We start from the raw sequence: 19,966 nt of genomic DNA, 5'->3' as shown, positions 1-19,966 counted from the left end.
AAGAGGGATAGGGAGAAGAGTAAACGCTCGGAAGGGTGACAGAGTGCACTTAATGAAAAGGAGTCACTAACTCTGGCAGGAAAGCCGCCATGGTTCTCAGAACCATCTTGTTGGCATGAAAAGTGGTAAATGTGGGTTTAACACTCAGAGCTTGCAGCTCGCTAACACGTATAACCAACATGATTGCCACTAGAAAAATAGTCTTTATCGTAAGGAGCCTGAACAGGCAATTATTAAAGGCTTAAACAGTGAACCCATCAGGTACGTTAGAACCAAATTTAAATCCCATGGGTTCATATTAGTCAAACTGTTAAGAAACCTTACAGCTCTAGGGGACTTAAACAATGAGGGTTGGTCAGGCAAACAAATAAATGCAGACAGCGCAGACAAATAGCCCTTCTCCATTGCAACTACAAAACCTTGTTGTGCTAAAGAAAGAGCTAATTTCAAAACATTGGATAAGTGGGCATTTAAAGGGTCAACACGTTGCTTTTCACACCATTTGACAAACTTGGCCCATCTACCAGCATAGACAGTTTTGGTGGAGTGTCGCCTGGCCGATAGAATAACATCCACCACATCAGCAGGAAGAGAAAAGGAAGTCCAGTTCCCCTGTTTAATCTCCAGGCATGTAGGTTAAGGCTCTGGAGGTGGGGGTGTAGAACCTGCCCCTGCAACTGTGAGAGAAGCTCTGCCCTGTGAGGGCGATGGAGTGGAGGACAGAGTGACAGCTGACGGAGGTCTGTGTATCAAACCCTTCTTGGCCAATCCAGGGCTATTAATATAATTTGGGCCCGGTCTTGGCGAATCTTCCTCAGAGCCCGAGGAATCACAGGTATGGAGACCGAGGAATCACAGGTATGGAGAGAAATGTGTAAAGCAACTGGCTGCTCCAGTCCAACTGAAACGTGTCCCCCAGCACTCCCTGCATCGGATACTGGAGGCTGAAGAACAATGGGCAGTGTGTGTTCTCACGAGTGGCAAACAGTTCTATCTGAAGCGTCCCCTTATAAGTGGAAGAAGTGAAGAAAAACCTCCGGAAAGAGTCGCCACTCGTGGTCAGCTAAAAAGTGTCAGCTGAGACTGTCCACACATACGTTGAGAGCTCCGGCCAAATGGATTACTACTATGCAAATCCAATGGTCCTGAGCCCAAGACCAGAGTCGAAGAGCCTCTCTGCAGAGAAGATATGACCCTACTCCTCCCGGTTAGTTGATTTACCACATCACTGTAGCGTTGCCTGTCAAGACTTGTATCGACTGACTGCGAATGGAAGGGAGGAAGGCCTTGAAAGCTAGATGTATCACCCGCAATTTCAACAGATTGATGTGAAACATCTATTCTTCTGGAGACCAAAGTCTCTTGATCTCCAGATCCCCCAGATGTGCACCCTACCCTACAGTGAAAGCATCCGTTATCACTATGGTCACCGGAGGTGGTGGGCCAAATGGTTTCCCCTGTGTCCGGTTGCTGTTTACACTCCACCATTTAATATCCACTGAAGTTTCCCTGGAGATCCTTATTGACCCCCTTGAGATTTCCGTTGTTTTGAAACCACTGCTTTCTGAGGCACCACTGGAGAGCGCTCACGTGCCACAATGTGTGAGTAACCAACAGACTACAGGAAGTGAACAGATGTAGCAGTGGTTGGACCTTTAGGACTGGAACAACTGCTCCATCCTGAAACATCGGAATCATAGCCTGAATGTCTTGAATCCTCATAGAAGAGTAGACACGATTCACTGTTGTGTCCTGTACTTCCCCTATAAACAGGAGGCCCTGAGAGGACTACAGGTGAGACTTGGCACATTTAACGAAAAGCCCAGATTGAATAACAACTGGGTTGTTACCTGCAAATGGGGCAGCACCAACTCTGGAGACTTGGCTTTGATTTACCAATCATCCAGGTATGGGAATACTGGTATTCCCCACCTTCTGAGATGCGCTGCAACCACCGCTATCACATTCGTGAAGACTCGAGTTGCGAACGTAAGACAAAATGGAAGGACAGCAAATTGGTAATGCTGCGTCCCTACTATTATCCAGAGATACTTCCTGTGTGACGCATTTTGGACTTTTCCTGCCTGAGGAATTAATTCAAAATCCTTAGATCCAGGATTGGGCGTAAACACCCATCCTTTTTTGGAATCAGGAAATATCTCAAATAACATCCCTGCCCCCTTTCCTGCTCCAGAACCAACTCTACTGCTCCCTTTAAAAGAAGTGTTTGTACTTCCTGCTGAAGCAAAAGATGTTTTTCTGAACAATAACTGTGCTGGGGTGGAAAGTGAGGGGGAACTCTTGGAAGGGTTGGGCATATCCATTTTCGACAACGCTCAACACTCAATTGTCTGATGTTATGGACCTCCAAAACTGTCAAAAATCAATTATTCGCCCTCCCATAGGCAAAGCGTGCTGCAAGATGTTGGAACAAGGGTTGCTTTCCTTGCCCAGTGGCTGGGGAGGCAGAAGAGTAAGAGGAGGAGGGAGGCTGATGGATGGAACATCTCTGTCTTGACCTGCCATGCCCTCTGTAGGACCAATACAGGGGATTGACTGGCTGCTGTTACTGCTGTTGCTGCTTCCCTCAAAAGGAGGATGTACAACCAAATCCTCTGAACCAGCACAGCGGTCTGTAGGACGAAGAGCGAGACTGAAAGCACAACGTTTTAGCCGTTGCCTTGCATTCCTTCAATGGTTCAAGGGCCAAATTCGCCCTAGCTCCAAATAGTCTTGACCCATCAAACGGTAAATCCATGAGGGTATTCTGAAAGTCAGTGGAGAAACCCAAACCTCTAAACCATGCATGTCTCCTCGTGGGAAACAATGTCCCCATTTCCCTGGAGTCAGAGTCTGCAGTATCCAGTCCAGATTGTATGCCCTCTTTGCTGCAGTCTGGCTATCACTCAAAAGCTCTGAAAAATGCCCTTGTAAATCCATGGATTAACTTAGGATGGACTGATCTAGCTGAGTCCATAAGGGCATATATATATAGCTACCCATCAAACATGTGGCATTTAACAATTTTAATGCCTGCGACCAGAGAAAAAGACCTACTTAGCAGTCTGTTCCATCCTTTTTGATTCCCTTACCCCAGTGGCTGAAGGAAAGGATCCAGGAGCAGACCTGGAAGAGCAAGAAGCCTGCACCACCAGACTCTCTAGCGTCAGATGCTGACTCAGGAATGCAGGACCTCCTGGAGCAGTCTTATATCTCCAAGCTATTGCCCTTAACAGTGCTGGAGTCGACATAGGCTTCTGCCAAATCTCCAAAACCAGCCCTGTTAAGGCCTCGTTAAATGGCAGCAAGGGCTCCAAAGAAGAAACTGAAGAATGAAGGACCTCTGTTAACAAATTGGACCTCATCTCAGCTGTTGGGAGAGACAAGTCCAACATATCAGCCTCCTTTCGTAGGACTGTATGGTATGAGGTCACTTCACGTGGAGGCAAACCCTGTGGGGACAACAACTCCCACTCCGGGGAAGTATCGAGACCACTAGCCACTTCAATCTCCTCAAAGTCCTGATTTGGGGAGATACTCTCACCTTCCTCGATGTCCTGACCTTCATGCAAGGCTAGATAGTGCTCCTCCTCCAGCTGCTTCAAAGCTTCTCTTTTGGATCACAGTCTTGACTCCAGCAACGGCGTCAGACGAGCATAGGCTGACTTTGGGGATGCCGGAACCAGCGCCAGTGACCTAGGTACTGGAGATGTAGATCGTACTGAAGTGTGACACAACGTTAGCTGAGACCTCTCGGACGTCGGCATTAGCACCAATGTTGCCGATGGCTCCTGCCGAGTCAGCAGTAGACTCATCTTCCGCGGCGCTGGCGAAGGCCAAAGCAACTGGGCCATAGGTAAGAAGGGCATGAACGGAGCCTGCTAGTATGGCACCAGGAATCCTCCCAATGAAAAGGACGTTGGACCTCTGGGGCCAGCTGGCACACCTGAGGGAGTTATGGCCCTGGCGAAAATGTCATACATAGCATTTAGAAAATGGAACGGATCCGCTCTAGGAGCAGGAAAGCTCGGAAACTCTTGCTCCTGAAGAGGAGTCTGAGAAGGGTCTGATGCCGGTGGAATCTCTTCCTGCTCCGTAGAAAATTGTAGTATCGCCAGCAGCAAATCCTGGATCTCCAATAGTGATCCAGGCCTGGGAACCTTCAGGTAACTTCAGAGAAGGCATACAAAGTTGTGGAGTCACATACCTGGAGGACCAGCGCCAAGGACATTGGCGCCGTCTTTTCTTGTACTCCTTCCTGGATGACCTCGATGAGCGATGTGATGGTGACTCCAAGTGAGGCCGGGACCTCCGACAACTCAGTTTTTCTTTCTTCTTTGCTTTCATAAGAAACAGCTTTGCTTCCCTCTCCTTTAACGCTTTGAGGTTCATGCTCTGAAACGACGAACATTCCAGACGTCGTAGTCTGAACTCAAGCACCACAAACAGTCCATATGCGGGTGGATCAGTCACAAACATTTGACACCTGCACTCTCTACATGGCTTAAAACCTGATTTCTTTGGAGGAGACATTGTCTCAAACAGGACAAAAGACGACTACCTTCCGATAGAGAGTATCACCAATCAAGAGCCAAGAAAAACTGTTACGTGTCGAAGACGTGGAAAAAAGGGAACTGATGTCAGCACACCGGCAAACACTTCTCATGGCTCCGATGACATCAGATGGAGTCGCTTGCGGAGTCATTCCATTGGAACGTCCTTTTTTCGACGTGGATAGCTATGCAAAAGTTTCTGTTGAGTGCTGTGCACTGGGAAATTTCAAAAGGTGAGGAATCCACAGACAGATGTATCCATCAGAAAATGACACCTTTTATGCGTTTCAGGGAGCAGAAAAAGGCAGGTGTATGAAAAGAGGAAGATTGGCAAAGTATTAGAGAAGCCTGCAGACAAATACCCCTTAATAGTGGCAATTGCACATCCCCTCTGGGGAAGGGCAAGAGTAAACGGCAGGACCTGGGACAATATGGCCTGTAAGGTGTCTACACTGTTGCCCTTGCACCATGCAAAAAAGTTGCCTCATATGCAAAGTAAAGGTTTTTTGTGGAGGGCCGACACACTAACAGGATGACGTCAACCACCTCAGGTAGCACCTCAAAGGAACTCCGATACCCCACTCATTCTCCTGGCACGTAGGTAGAGGCCTCAGATTGGGATGCAGCTCCATCTCTTCCAATTGGGAGAAAAGGTGTGGTCTGAATGGCAACATGAGTGAAGGACATGTGAAGAAACTATTAAGGTCTGCATATTTCACCCTTCTTGGCCAATCTGGGGCAATGCAAATGACTTGGGCCCGGTCTTGACAAATATTCCTCAAAGCCTGAGTAATCAAGGGAATGGAGTGGAAATGCATGGTGCAGCTGAAAGTCCCACCTAAACTCGAACGCATTCTCCCAATCTGAAACGCATTCCCCAAGGCTCCTCTCAACAAATAATGGAGGGTACAGGACTACTGGCAATCAGCATTCTCCGATGAGGCGAACAAATCCACCTAAGGAGTGCCCATCTTGGCCAAGGCGTCCTGGACTACCTCTGGTAGAAGACGCCACTTGTGATTGGCAAAATATCACCGGCTCTGGCTGTCAGCCCTGACATTCAGAGCCCCCGCAAAGTGATTGATGGTGAGCAAGGTCCTGTGCCCAAGACCACAGTCCCAATGCTTCCAGTCAAAGGAGGTGAGACCCTACTCACCCTTTCTGGTTGACGTACCACATTGCTGCATGTCGTCTGTCAAGACATGGACTTGAATGGGGGTGAGGGGGTTATGGGAGAGAAGGCGGCCTCGAGCACCAGTTAAATCACCCACAGTTGCAACAGGTTGATGTGAAGAACCTGTTCTTCCGGAGACCTAAGACCCCTGATCTTCAGATCCTCCAGGTGAGCTGCTGCCCTATCACTACCATAGTCACTGTCAGAGAAGGAGAGAAGGCCATCCCACAGCTTAGGTTCACCTCGTTCCCCCACCGACTCACGTCTGCCATAGCGCTGGGAGAGATCACAATGGAGTCCACCATGTCATCACTGTACTGTAGGTAGACTCTGCCTGCACAGGCACCACTGTAAGGCCGTCATGTGCCAATGTGCATAAGTGACCAAGAGAATGGAGGAAGCCAGCAGATCAAGGAATTATAAGGCCATCAGGGCTGGGACTCGTGCACCTTGATAAAAAGGATGGTACCATCTCCTTACGTTTCCAATCCTCTGAGGTGGGGGGGAAGGTGCAGAGAAGAAGTGGTATCCAGTACAGACCCTATGAACTGGAGTCATTGGGAGGACCCGAGGTAAGATTTGAGCTCAGTGATTAAAAAGCTCAGGTCGAATAGTAGGGAAACTGTTGACTACAGGTGATGCAACACAACCCATGATGATTCATCTTTGATATCTTTGGGGTTGAGACTTGAAGTGCTGAGGTTAAGCAAAAAGGAAGTATTGAAAACTGGTAATGCGTAGCACCCACCGCAAAGCACAAATACTTCCAGTGAGACTGCAGGATTGGGATGTACAAGTACGCATCTTGCAGGTCCAGGGACACCATTCAGTCTTCAGCTATCAAATGCTGTAACTCCTGGGTTAGGGTCAGCATATTGAACTTTTCACTTTTGAGGAAGAAGTTCACCTTCCTGCGGTCCAAGATTGGACGCAGACCACCGTCCTTCTTAGGTACAAGTAAATGCTCTGACACTAACTCCGCAGCTTCTTTCCAAAGGAGTACTGCCACTGCTTGCTGTAGGTTAGTCAGGTAGTCTGGAGGGTGAGCGAAATGTGGTGGTGTAAAGGGGTGTGGGTGGAGCCTGAAGGGCCCACTGGTTGGAAGTAATGGCCTTCTATGCTGGCAGAAAGGACTACACTCGCCCTCCCATAGGCTCAAAGGGAGCCTTGGGAAGAGAACGAAGACTAGCTTCCTTGAGGGGCAGGAGAGGAAGATAAGGCTTGCTCTTACCCCTGCCCGACCCTTATATTGGTGGACCAAAGAGATGTTGCTCTATTGTATTCATGGCTGGCAGTATCAAGAGCAGGACTTCTTGGAAACGAGTGGTAAGTCTTCCTCATGTGTAGGTACAGCCTACCATCTCAAGAAACACCAGACTGTAACTGAAAATCTAGCATTGCTCCTGAAATAATATGCAGCAGGAAGGAAAAAACTGGAGACCAGAAAAACATACCAGCTGTCCAGGCCAAACAGCAAGGCAAATACCAAGAATTACAAACAGAAACTGGAGAAGGCAGAAAATCCACAGAGTCCAGGGAGCAAGCAATCAAGAACAACTGTGACGCAGCTACACTCAAAATGGAGTGTCCTTTTGTAGTGTCTAAACAGGACATGATGCACGTCTGAATAGTTCGGCCATCTTGGATTGGGCAAGAATATGTACAAATAAAACATTTTAAAAAAAAGTTAACACAACAGAACAATTGGTACTTTGCAGGAATGCCTGTAGCTCCTTGTGCAGGCCTTGTCATTTTAAATATTACCAAGCAGCGTTCTAGTAGCTGTGGTATTTAGAACAAACCCTTCCGGTATGCAGCGTACTGGCGCCAGCATGCATTAGGAAGTTGTCCTAGGATTCCTTGTGGGTTCAACTGAGCAAACATGCACTGAAGAAGAAGAAATGGCCCTGGAAGAAGCCATTCTATCCCACGATGAAGGAATCAAGATGAAAGCAGAAACCATGAAGGGCAGGCTATGGCGCTCATGTTTGTGTGCGGCCCTCAAAGGAAAAGGGCTTCTGTGCAAGCATCTAAGCAAGGTCCACTGTAGCGCACATGTTAGACCCTGGCGCGAAACAGTAAGGGGAAACCCTTACAGGTAGGACTGTCGCTGATAAAAGGAAAATGCCCCTGGTGAATCCCCGAAAGTGCTAAAATTGCCCGTATTATCTTTGGGGTTGAGCTGTTGGAGACCCATGGATTGAGCTGGTGCCTTGCTGGCCTTAAACCTTTCCAGGATTGCATCTGCTTTATCTCTTAATAGACAGGAGACATCAAATGGTACATCCACGAGGTTGGCTTGCACATCATTCGAAAAGCCTGAAGCTCAGAGCTAGACAGTGCATCTGATTGAGATCAAGGTACTCATAACACTTGTTACGAATTCAGCGGTATCAAGGCCCGACTTGATGATCTGCCTTGAAACTTTGTCCATCCTGTAGCACCTCCTGGAAATGTGCTTGCACACCTTCCAGAACATGTGGAGTGATCAACTGAGCCATATCCCACAAAGCATTGCATAACATTGGGTAAGGTTTGACAGCCATGATTTCAGTAGGGAAAATCTTCTTCCTTCATGGTTCTAGCAGTGTGGATTCCTTAACCAAGGGAACCGTTGGTAACATGCCTTACACCTGTCCCGAGGAACAGAATGCTTGCATCACTGAAGTCTCCAGAGAAAGGTGTCTGTACAGAAAAGCTGGGTCCCTAGGAACAGAAAGATAGTTTGCTACATGGCTTTGGTGATGACATCTCATACCACTTTTGGAGTGGTTACAAAGCCAGCGTTCCCTACTGGCGACGTTAGAGCTTTGAAGTTTCCGGATCCAATCTGACACCTTTGATTATTATTCTACATGTGCGGAATCTGCAGGCAGAAGTATCCATCAAAAATGTAGGGCTTGATTACACTGCAAATTCCATTTTGAACAGAAACTCAGTGTCAGATTACATATCGGGCATTACTTGCACCCCATGTGCTTTCTCCCACAAGCTGTGCCAGGCAAAATTCACCACAAACCTCTACAGGAAATAGCACACATGTGCTGTCGGCACATCGGAATAGGGAACACTATGCACTGTATGTGTGCCATATTCCATTCTGAGAAGTTAAACTCTGAATCTGGTTCAAATTGTGCACCCATTAAATATTACACACTGCGCTAACACTCATTAGGAGGTGCACAATTTGAGATTCATTTTGCTGGTCTCCTCTAATCAATTAGGTGTTAGAAGCAACAATGTTTGGTAAACATGCAGCCAACATCAATTAGGATGTTGAGCAACATGTAGGTAGGCGGTAAGCGAAATGTTGCTCGCGTGCTAGACTTTGGGGAATGCAGAGTTACCAGAATGTGTCAATCAGAAGGTGAAGCGAAGAGAAGCAAAGATACAGGCTTGTCATTATTAGTATTATTTTTCTGGAATATTATTTAATTGATCTGAACATTTACTTTCTTGTTGGTTACTTTAACTGTGTTTGATTTGAGCAATGTTTTCCTTTTAGATGATCTCAAGCATCAGCATTTATTGGCAAGATCAATGTGTAAAATGTTTCATGAGCAGCCAGGACATTTTATGATCAACAAGGACAAGTGGAAAGAGAGATATAGCTTCTCTGGCCACAGTCTTGACGTTTTTTTCATTGTTCAAATTATTCAAAGTGGCTAACCCAAGGAACCAGACATAATGACATCAAAAGAAGCAACAGCTCAGTGAATAGCAGAAAATTTGAAAAATAAAATGGTTTAACATTAAAAGAAGACAAAATACATTTTATTACACATTAAAAATAATGGAAGAAACCTAAAAAAACAGAACATGTCTTGCAAATAAAATATAAAGGCACCTACCAAAGCAGCTTACAGCAACCTACCTTTAATACTTTGGAGTTTCCAACTTTCTTCATAATTACTACTGGCTTAGTTATGAAGAAGGTGGGTGGTGGCAGAGGAGGAGGTGGTGGAGGAGGAGGAGGAGGAGGAGGCGGCGGCGGCGGCAAAGAAGGTGGTAATTCTGTAATTGTGAGAGAAGGTGGCACTTCAGACTGCAAAAGGTTGCTGGAAATAGCTGGTAATCTAGCATCCAAAACAGAAAGGTTGGGACAACTTTGGCAAGAACAACCTTCTAAAGAACTGAGAGTTCCACCATTCTGAAATGAGAAAAACATGTGGGAAAAATCAGACATGAATGATCATTTCCCGTTTAATTAAAAAGCAGTTCCGAAACTTTCAGTTTTCCTGACCATAAAGTAATTTTGATTCTGGTGTCAAATAGCACGCAGAGATACAAAGCATATAAACGTTTAACTCCATTATAAAAACTTAATGGTCTATGAAACAGATGTCAGTTTAAATAAAAATATAAACAAGGTGTCATTTTAGACAACTACACTCCCTTTATGATGAGTTACAAATACAATTTCCCTTGCGGAAGGCTACTTCTACAGCAAGACCTGTAAAGTTAGTAGTCCTAAAGTCTGTTGCAATGCGTTTCCCTCCAGGGCGAAAACGAAACTCGTCCACTTAACAAGGGCCTCAAATATTTATGTGACATGATAATAGTTTCCAATTATTTCATAAAGTAGGTTCCTTGCAACCATGTCAACAAATCTTACCGGAGTAACATTTAGATAAAATCCTTTAAACGGGTGACATTAAATATTCATTCCAGGGGGATTATTGCTAAGGAATATTAATTAACTTCATTTCAAAACAAGGGTATATTCCTTGAAACTGTAAAAAGAATGTTGTGTTCATTCCAGTATACTTACTTCTGAGAGGGAAATGCATGCTCTGTCAGGCAAAAACAGAAATGCTTTTCTAATAAAATTAAAAAGTGGTAGCTTTAAGAATGTTTTGTGCCCTTTAGCAGGAGCTTTTTTTGTGGCCTGCTGCAATCCCAGAGTCATTAAACATTCCCATATCCTACATGTGTTTTAACCCTTTCGCTACTAAGCACCCCCCTCCCCCCTGAGTGCTGAGCCCCTTTTTGGCTATTTGAGGTAGTTCACGCTTAGGCCTCTATAACTGTACACATAAGCTATCCATGCGAAACTTGCGTCCTTTATTTCACTATCCTGAGGCTTTTAAAGGTGACCCGGATTTGTGGATTCCCATGGAGGGGACTAATAAAATAGGCAAAATCTACAGTTTAAAAAAAAAATTGGGAAAAAGTGCTCTTGATAGAAGTGTCTGTTTTTTCCTCAAAAACTGCATCCACAAACTGATTGCTGTACAAACGGCACCATCTTCCAGCTTTCAGGAACAAGCAGCGCTGAATTAAAAAACAAAATTTTGTCTACAGTTTTAGCATTTTAATAAGAGGTAGCTAATTTTCCCTATTTTTTGTGCTTTCAACCTACTTCTATTTTGTGGTGGAAAACCCATGGGTGATCTAAAAAAGCTATACATTGTTGAAAAGTAAACAAAATTGTGAATTCAGCAATGGGTCATATTTGAAGATTCCTCAAGATTTTCCCAAGGAAAATAACTGTTGCAATAAAGAAATATTGAAAAGGAGTAGGAAATGAACGGCCATTTGTGACAACATTTTCATCTGTAACTTTTGTCACAATGGCCAGTTGACAAAAACAATATACCATTGGGTCTGCTAGACCCTTCTGGTTGCAGGAATATATCAGGTTTGTAGCTTCTCCAGCAACCCAAGGTACCCTTGAGCAAACAACTGAGCTGCACCATACAATGGTTTTTCATTGAGTATCAAGTATAGACCAATTTTTATAGCTAGACGGGTAGAGTGAAAAATGGGTATCAAGGAAAACGTATGTATTTCTGAAATATGCACAAGATATAAAGTTTAGGAGCAGTGGTTATTTGTACATCTGTGAATTTGTGGGTACCTGTACTAGCATATGATTTTGAGGGTATTTTTCAAAATGTCCTCTTTCTTATACACTGGCTAACAATTGAAAGGCACAAATGCAGCAAAATCCAATTGGCAATAACAAATGTTCTACTATTCTATGCTCCCACAAGTATCCAGATAAAATGGTACCTCACTTGTGCGGGTAGACCTACTGCCTGCAACAGGAAATGGACCAAAATGCAACCTGAACGCATCACATTTTTCCACCAAAAACGGACCCTTTTTAGGGTCGAGACTGCGAAGCATGCGCTTGCGTATCGCTTGTGAGATGCTGTAGTAGTTAGAAAAGGTCTCGGAGCCCCGCCCACGTCACATCAGTGTCTTTCATTGGTTCGTGGGCTTGCCTTCTAAAATCTGCTTGCTTTCATTAGTGGAAGGCATGCATACGTCATGCCTTTTCTGGTGGTTAGCCCTCCTCAAGCGCAGCGATCAAGTACTGAAAACATACGAGGCTGGCTGTTTTCCGTCCGGTTTGTGGACTACTTTTTCTCTTTATTCGCAGCACGATCACGCTTGTTTTTTTCCCCATTTAATGAGGCAAGAAAAGTCCGGTTGGGAGTTTACAACTGCTAATAGTTCTAACTCTGAGAAATGCAAGACCCGTTTCATTGCAAATGCTTGTTTCCAATGTGGGTAACTCTACATTTTGGACCCTAGCTCAGCCTCCACCTAGGGAAACTTAGCCAGCCTGTAAATTCTTTTAAACTAGACACCAAGGGGTATCCTGAGTGGACTGATGTGTGGGTCTCACCAAGTTATTTTTTTACTCAGAATCCCTGGCAAACCTCAAACTTTGACTGAAAAAAGAAAAATTCCTCACATTTCTGTGATGGAAAACTATGGAATCTGGGAATCACATATTTCCTTTCACTCAGCATTCCCCCCAGTGTCCGGACAAAAATGGTACCTCACTTGTGTGGGTAAACAGGAAACAGCCCAAAACACAACATGTATGCAGCACATTTTTACACTGAATACAGACCCTCTTTTTCTGATGTGGGTAGCTCTAGGCTTTGGAGCCTACCTATGCTGGCACCTAGAGAAACCTAGCCAACCTGTACACTTTTGAAAACTAGACACCCAAGGTGTCCAGGGTGGGCTTACTCGCTTGGGTCTCACCAGGATTTTTTTCACCCAGAATCCCTTGCAAACGTTGACTAAAAACATTTTCTTCACATTTCTGTGATGAAAAGCTCTGGGGGGGAGCCACAAATTTCCTTCCACCCGACATTCCCCCAAGTTTATCGATAAAAATGGCACTTCACTTGTGTGGGTAGACCTAAAGCCCGCAACAGGAAACAACCGAAAACACAACATTTATGCAGTGCATTTTTCCACTGAAAACGGACCCTCTTTTTCCAATGTGGGTAGCTCTAGATTTTGGATCCTAGCTCAGCTGGCAACTAGGGAAACCTAACCAACCTGTATATTTTTTTTAAACTAGACACCAAGGGAAATCCAGGATGGTGTTACTTGTGTGAATCCAATTAGGTTTTCTTACCCACGTTGCCCTGCAAACCTCAAACTTTCCCTGAAATCTCACATTTTCCTTATATTTCTGTAAAGGAAGCTTCCGGAATCTGCACAAATCCACAAAATTCCTACCACCCAGCATTGCCCCACCTGTGTGAATAAAAACCTGCCCCACTTGTGTGGCTGGGCCTAGTGCCGTGACAGGAAAGGATCAAATAAAGGACAATGGAAGTGCTTGCATGGAGACTCCTATTGACCTCAGTTGGATCTGTTCCTGTCGCTGGCACTATGCCCAGTCACACAAGTGGGGCAGAGTTTTTATCAGCAGAGGCGGGCAATGTTGGGTGGAAGGAATTTTGTGGATTCCAGTGGATCCTGGAAGTTTCCACCACAGAAATACAAGGGAAATGTGTGACTTCAGGCAAAGCTGGAGGTTTGAAGGGCATAGTGGTTAAGAAAATAGTGTGGGGTGCATGTGAAGCACATCACCCTCAACTCCCCCAGATGTCTAGTTTTCAAAAGTGTCTGAGTCTGGTAGGTTTTTCTAGACGGTAGCCTACTCAAGCCCAAACAGTGCAGCCGTTCACCAATGCAAGTGGGACGATATATGGAGTTAGCTAAGCTCTCCTGGCCCATATATAAAAGCAACATCCAAAAGAGTCAAATGTCCTCTTGCTTGCCATTAGGATGAGATGCTTTAGTCTGCAGAGGGAGCAGAAAGACTGTTGCCTCCTTCAGTGAGCAGCCCCCACCACCCTTTTTATTCCAATTTTTTTTTCCTTGTGTCTACTAGGCTTTCATGTCAGGGGTTATTGGGGGCGGAAGCAGATCAGGAGCTATTGCTCATATCTATCCCCCTGAGAGAGCAGAAAGACTTGAGACCCATTTATTTTGGGTTGAGGCATAACCATGCCTTTGTGGGCAGCTCCCATGCCTCTTATTAAAAAAATACAAATAAAAACTGGTTTCTAGTGTGCTTTCTGCCCACCCCTCTGGGGGCAGACCGAGGGTAGTTGCACCAATCTGTTCCCCGGGGAGGACAGAAGGACTGTGCCCACGTATTATGTTGGGGTGGGGGCATTGGCATGCCCATTGTAGGTAGTCCCCACCCCTATACATTATCCACAAAAAGAGTCCCTGGTGCCCAGTGTGTTTTCTGCCCCCCATATTTGCCCCCCAAGAAGGGGCAGAAAGACTGAATTATTCCCCAAATAATAATGGAGAAGCAAAAGGGGCTGCTCCCTCTCCCTGGTGCCTGGATCGCTGTTTGAGGATCCCCCTACTTGGGCGATCCACTTAAAAGGGGCGAGTCTCCCATTTCCAATGATATCACCCCCACCTGCCTCGGTGCTCAGGGGGCTGAGATAGCTCTGTGAGCACCAAGGCATGGAAAGTAAAATGAGCGGATCGATTAATTTCACTTTAGTTTTCACTGAAATGGCGTCATTTTAATGAAAACTAAGAAACAGCCTCAGGAGATAGGGAAGCTTGTCCCACCTCCGCAGCTGTTTCTTTCAAGTGCCTTGTGAGTGGACAGCCGGGAGCCATCACACGCACACAAGCACTGTAGCCTTGGACGGCTCCCGGCAGTCCGATGAACTGAAAAAGTTAAATGTTGTAGCTCGGCTTTGTCTGAAGTGATGAGGGGGTCAATGTTGTGAAAAAGGGAGAGCATGGACTACGAGTACTAGAATTGTCATGAAGACATTTTGCCTTCCCGAACTTCCTGCTCAAATGCCGAAAGAAAATAATGCTTGCAAAAAGCATGCAAAACTGACCATGCTGCTGCAAAATAAAAACCATCAAGAGGGGTCTGTTTTTAAACCATGCTCAACGTTGCCTTTGCTCTTGTGGGAAAAGCGTAACAGAGCTTGCCTCCCCCAAACATCATGTTTCTGTAGTACGGGAGAAAAATCACATATCAATTATATTCTTAGCTACTTTATAACTTGAACACCACCACCATAGATCACTAACAGACTTTCTCCTTTCCTGATGAAAATTCAAAGCCCTTGAATTGTCAAGATCATCCAACCTTCCTCTGCTCAAGTACAACCAGTGAAGAATGACATTATATAATTTGAGAAAGAATTGGTAAGAATTAAGTTCCTCTCTAAAGTTAGAAGCAAAACCCAAGCTGCATAAACTTGTTCAGCTTTCTGGAAGCTTATTGTCTAACACTGCCATAATAGTAATATTTTCTCCCAAGGTGACCATATGTACATAAGCTACGTTTTCAGGAAATATGCATAAACTTTAGCATTTGAAGGGAGGAGTGAAGGTTCAGCCATAATAAACTAGAAGATCCAGAAACTGCGGATGCATTAGCAAGTTGTTCTCTGGAGGAAGCAGGCATTCTGAAAATCAAAAGTTACATGGCCAAAAGGTATCATGAACTGGTACAATCTGAGATACGAGGAAGCTCTTGAACACAGAGTCTGAGCATAAGAAAACTGGGCTATATGAAGACACTCCCCACTTTCTTACACCCATTTGCACCCCTAGTTGCTGTTTTTCGACACTGATAATGCACTGAGACCTGCTAACCAGGCCCAAGTGCATGTGTTCTCTCTAAATTGTCATGCTGACATGGTGAATTATTGATTAGCAAAACTTTACCCCTTTTGTAAGCCCCTAGTAGATGGTACCCATGTTACCCCAGGCATAGGTGGTGAAGAGGTCCCCAGCACAAACTCCTCAAATGACTGTGCCCTCACTATGAGTAGCACAGCCCCATGCACTGCCCTAAATATGTATTAGACACCCTTAGGGAAGGCTCCTACAGCCCAGGAGGCAGGGTGCATTATATATAAGGTGCAGACATTTAAGCACAAGTTTATATGCCTCTAGAGCATCCTTTCCATTAAGGTACACTAAAAGTGCAGGATGGTCCATAGGATAACATAGGACTTAATCTCCGCTTGACCAGGGCTGCCAGATCCATTATGGTACCACCTAGATTTTTTTTTTTTTTTTAAACATATTTTTATTAAATTTTCAATAAAATCAAACATTTCGATGCATCCATTTAGCAGCAGTGATAGGATGTTTACAGTTACAATAGTTTGCTGGGCGCTTATTTATTAGATTTAACAAACAACCAATAACTTTCGTACACCGCTAGATCCGCGCTTTTATGTCTGTACTTACAGGCATTGCTAGTTCGCGCGTTTGATACTATCTTTCGTGCGGAGGTTTCGATGTCTGCAAGAGTTCTAGTTCAGGGCGAACCCTAAGATGGACGGGAGAGAGCGGGGGGCGGGGGAAGGGGCAACTTAACTTCTGAAGACCCTGAGTTTACTAGTTGGGGGCGATGGGCTGTGTGTATTAATTGGCTAGTGTGTATTTGGGGGTGCAGTGTATTTATATCTGTGCTTAGGCACCATTGGCAGGTGTGTGCGCTACTCATGATTACTGTGGTATTGCAACCGGGGTGAAACCTACAATTGTCTATGTTATCGCGTCTGACTGCTATTCAGGGAGGTTTTTCGTCATTCTTTGTTTCTAGTTTGGAGACCAATGTGCCCCAGGTTTCACAGCCCGAGTGTCGAGGACCACCTCGCGCCAGTTTCGTTAGTACCTGATATTCAGCACGTGTCCAGCGAAGCGTAAGAGCGAGCCAAGCTCCATGGTCAGGGGCCTTAGAGGCCTTCCAGTTCATGGCTATTAGTCTTTTGTACATTGCATAAGCCAGGTCTACGAATCTGTGCATAAATTTGCTCCTTTTTGTTCTGGTCCTGAGGCCAAGTAGACAGGATTTGGGGTTCGCGTCCAAGCCCAGGCCAGTCATTTCCGACAGTGCAGTGGTCAGCGCGGTCCACTCCCCCCTTACCTGCGGACACTCCCAGACCATATGATAAAACTGTGCTGCTGGGGTTTTACATCTAGGGCAAGTTGGGTCCGAACCAGGGAACATACGTTTAATTCTGGCTGGCGCTAAATAAGTCTGATGTAAGTAATTAAATTGTGTGTATCGGAATCTGGGGTTCCTTGAGACCTCGCGTGTGTGGCTCAGGGCTTTTGACCATTCTGTCTCTGTGATCGGGTCAGGCAGTACGGCATTCCACCTTTCTCGGGCTTTCTGCAGATTAGACTCCGGGGGCTTATTTAGTAGTTTGTATGTATTTGAGACTACTTTTTCACGTGTGTCGTAGCTCAGCATATGGTGTAGGTTTATTGAGATGTCTGGCTCAGCGTCCCCGGGCCCCCATGTACCTCTAATTGCATGACATATAGCGTGGTATGTCAGAAATTGCCCTGGGCTGATCTCTGTGAGGGCCTGTATATCTTCGAAGGACATTAGTTTTCCTTCCTCGAAGCATTCTCCTACCGTGCTTATGCCCGCTTCTATCCAGGTTGCGGATAGGTGAGAACCAGTTGTCACCCATCCAGGGATTCGTTCTAGTGGTATGAGAGGTGAGTAGGGAATTTTTTTGGCATCTTTTTGAATATACTTCTTCCAGTATGCATGTGCTGCTGCCATCAATGGGTTTGCGCATGTGCTTTTAGTTTGCTTGCTCGAGAGCCACTCAAGCAGGGGGACTCCCCGGAGTCGGGTTACCAGCCAGGCAGCTTCCGCCGACCCTGAGTTATGAATCCAATTTGAGATCCACTGCAGCTGTGCTGCCGCAGAGTAGAGCTCAAAGTTAGGGGCTCCCAGTCCACCCGCCGCCACTGGGTGATATAGTGTGTTGAGTGCGACTCGCCTTCTGCCATCACCCCATACCAGCTGCACCAATGCAGAGTTTAAACTGTTGAAGAAACTTTTAGGAATTATGATCGGCAGGGCAGCGAAGTGATATAGCAGCCTGGGCAGCACTAGCATGTTGGCTATGGCAACTTTTCCCAATGGTGAGAGCGGTAATTTATTCCAGAAACGCAATGAGCTCTTTATAGATGTCACCGCTCTCCCCAGGTTGCCATCCCTGAGGTCTTCAGCACTGTGATAGACGTTAACCCCGAGATATTTGAATGTGTCGAAGCACCATTTTAATGGGCCTGGTGAAGTGTTCTCTCGTCTCGCTGGGGACCGGCCAACCAGTGGGAATATACAGGATTTCCCCCAATTAACTATCAAGCCCGATATCTCTCCAAACTCGCGTAGCAATGACATCACCGGGGGCAGTGCCTCCCCAACACTGCGTATATAGATCAAAGCATCATCTGCATACAATGATATGACGTGGGATGTGCCGTTCCTTACCACCCCCCATTCTTCTGTTTTTGCACGGACACGCGCGGCCAGTGGTTCCATCGCCAGGGCGAACAACAGGGGGGAAAGGGGACAGCCCTGCCTTGTTCCCCTGCTAATTGGGAAGCTCTCTGATATGACTCCTCCTGTCTTCACCCTGGCCTGCGGGTTGGTGTACAGTATGCGTACCCATCTTATAAATTTTGGGCCTATGCCCATTTGCTGCATGGTGGCAAACAGGAAGTCCCATTCTAGTGTGTCGAATGCTTTTTCGATGTCTAGCGAGATCACTGCTTCCTCAGATGCACTCGGGGGGGTATCGCCCATTACGCTTAGTAGCCTACGAATGTTGAGAAAGGTGTTGCGTTTTGGGATAAATCCATTCTGGTCTTCGTGTACTAAAGTGTGCATATGAGGAGCTAGCCTGTTGGCTAGTATTTTGCCAAGTAGTTTGCAATCTAGATTTAGTAGAGACAGGGGTCTATAGGACCTAACGTCAGTGGGGTCTCGCCCCTGTTTCGGGAGGACCACTATCATTGCCTCTCTCATTGTGGGGGGGAGACTTCCCTTGATCTCTGCTTCTTCCATGACTTTTAGGAGATGTGCGACCAGGTGTGTTGCAAAAGTGGAGTAGTATTCTGATGGCAGGCCGTCTGCCCCTGGAGCTTTATTTCTAGGTAGTTGTTCAAGAGCCTTATTTAGTTCTCCTAGTGTGATGGGGGCCTCTAATGTCTCCCTGTCATTTTGTGTGAGTTGGGGCAGAGAGGATTCCACCAAAAAGGACTCAAGTTGTTGGGGGGTGCATGATGTGCGTGTGCTGTATAGCTGTGTGTAGTATTTCCTGAACGCATCATTAATTTCATCCTGTGTGGTTGCTATTGCGCCTACGCCTAACACTATTGCCCCTATTGGGAGGCATTGCCGTTCCTCCCGCAGGAGCCATGCGAGCAGCCTACCCGATCTGTCGCCTTCCGCTTGTAATCTGGTCAAGTGATATTTGTAGTCATGTAGGCGTAGTGTGGCGTCTGCAGCTGCGTATTCTGCGCGCGCATCTTTTAATGACGTATATGGTGTTTCGCTGCGGGCTACTGCGTTTTCTAGTGCTCTTAGTTTCTTTTCCAGTTTGGTAACCTCTGCATGGAGTGTGCGTCTTACCCCCCATGTAGTGGAAATGCAGTGCCCGCGGGTCACTGCTTTATGTGCGTCCCACTCTACTGCTCTTAAGCTTGTAGTGCCAGCATTCAATTCCCAGTACTGCTTGAGCGCTGTACTCAAAGCGTCTTTAAATGCAGGGTCCTGCAACGCTTCCACTTGTAATCTCCAGGTTGGGATCGCTTGTCGCCTCCTGCCCCAATCTAAAGTTATTTTAAGCGGTGAGTGGTCTGATAGTGACTTAGCTAAGTATTCAATCCCGTTGGTTACTGTGCAAATGTCCCGGGTACCCCATAGCAGATCTATCCTAGTGTATACTTTGTGTGGTACTGAGTAAAATGAGTATTCTCTGCGCTGCGGGTGCTTCATGACCCATGTCACTGGCCCATGTCACCAGTGGGCACCCGGGGCGTCTGTTGGCCGCTGAATGTGTGGGGGGGCTTGACCTATCCAATGTCAGGTCCGGCGTATTATTGAAATCACCACCCCATATTGCAGGTGCTGCAGGGTTAGTCAATAGAGCTGGGGTGAGCGTGT

The 19,966-nt window shown here is 46.0% G+C and overlaps 1 protein-coding gene across 9 annotated transcripts in view; it reads right to left on the bottom strand.

Annotated features, from left to right (window-relative positions):
- PRR11 (proline rich 11) overlaps positions 1-19,966 on the bottom strand; it is a 359,537-nt gene that overhangs the window by 118,640 nt on the left and 220,931 nt on the right. For all 9 annotated transcript variants that reach the window (XM_069226409.1, XM_069226404.1, XM_069226406.1 and 6 more), the window contains one exon: positions 9,602-9,877. In XM_069226409.1, coding sequence (XP_069082510.1) covers positions 9,602-9,877 — 276 coding nt within the window. The remainder of the gene's footprint in view (positions 1-9,601; positions 9,878-19,966) is intronic.

Source organism: Pleurodeles waltl, chromosome 3_1 (genome assembly GCF_031143425.1).
Source record: "Pleurodeles waltl isolate 20211129_DDA chromosome 3_1, aPleWal1.hap1.20221129, whole genome shotgun sequence".
Taxonomy (NCBI): domain Eukaryota; kingdom Metazoa; phylum Chordata; class Amphibia; order Caudata; family Salamandridae; genus Pleurodeles; species Pleurodeles waltl.
This window is presented reverse-complemented; position numbering and strand designations above follow the sequence as displayed.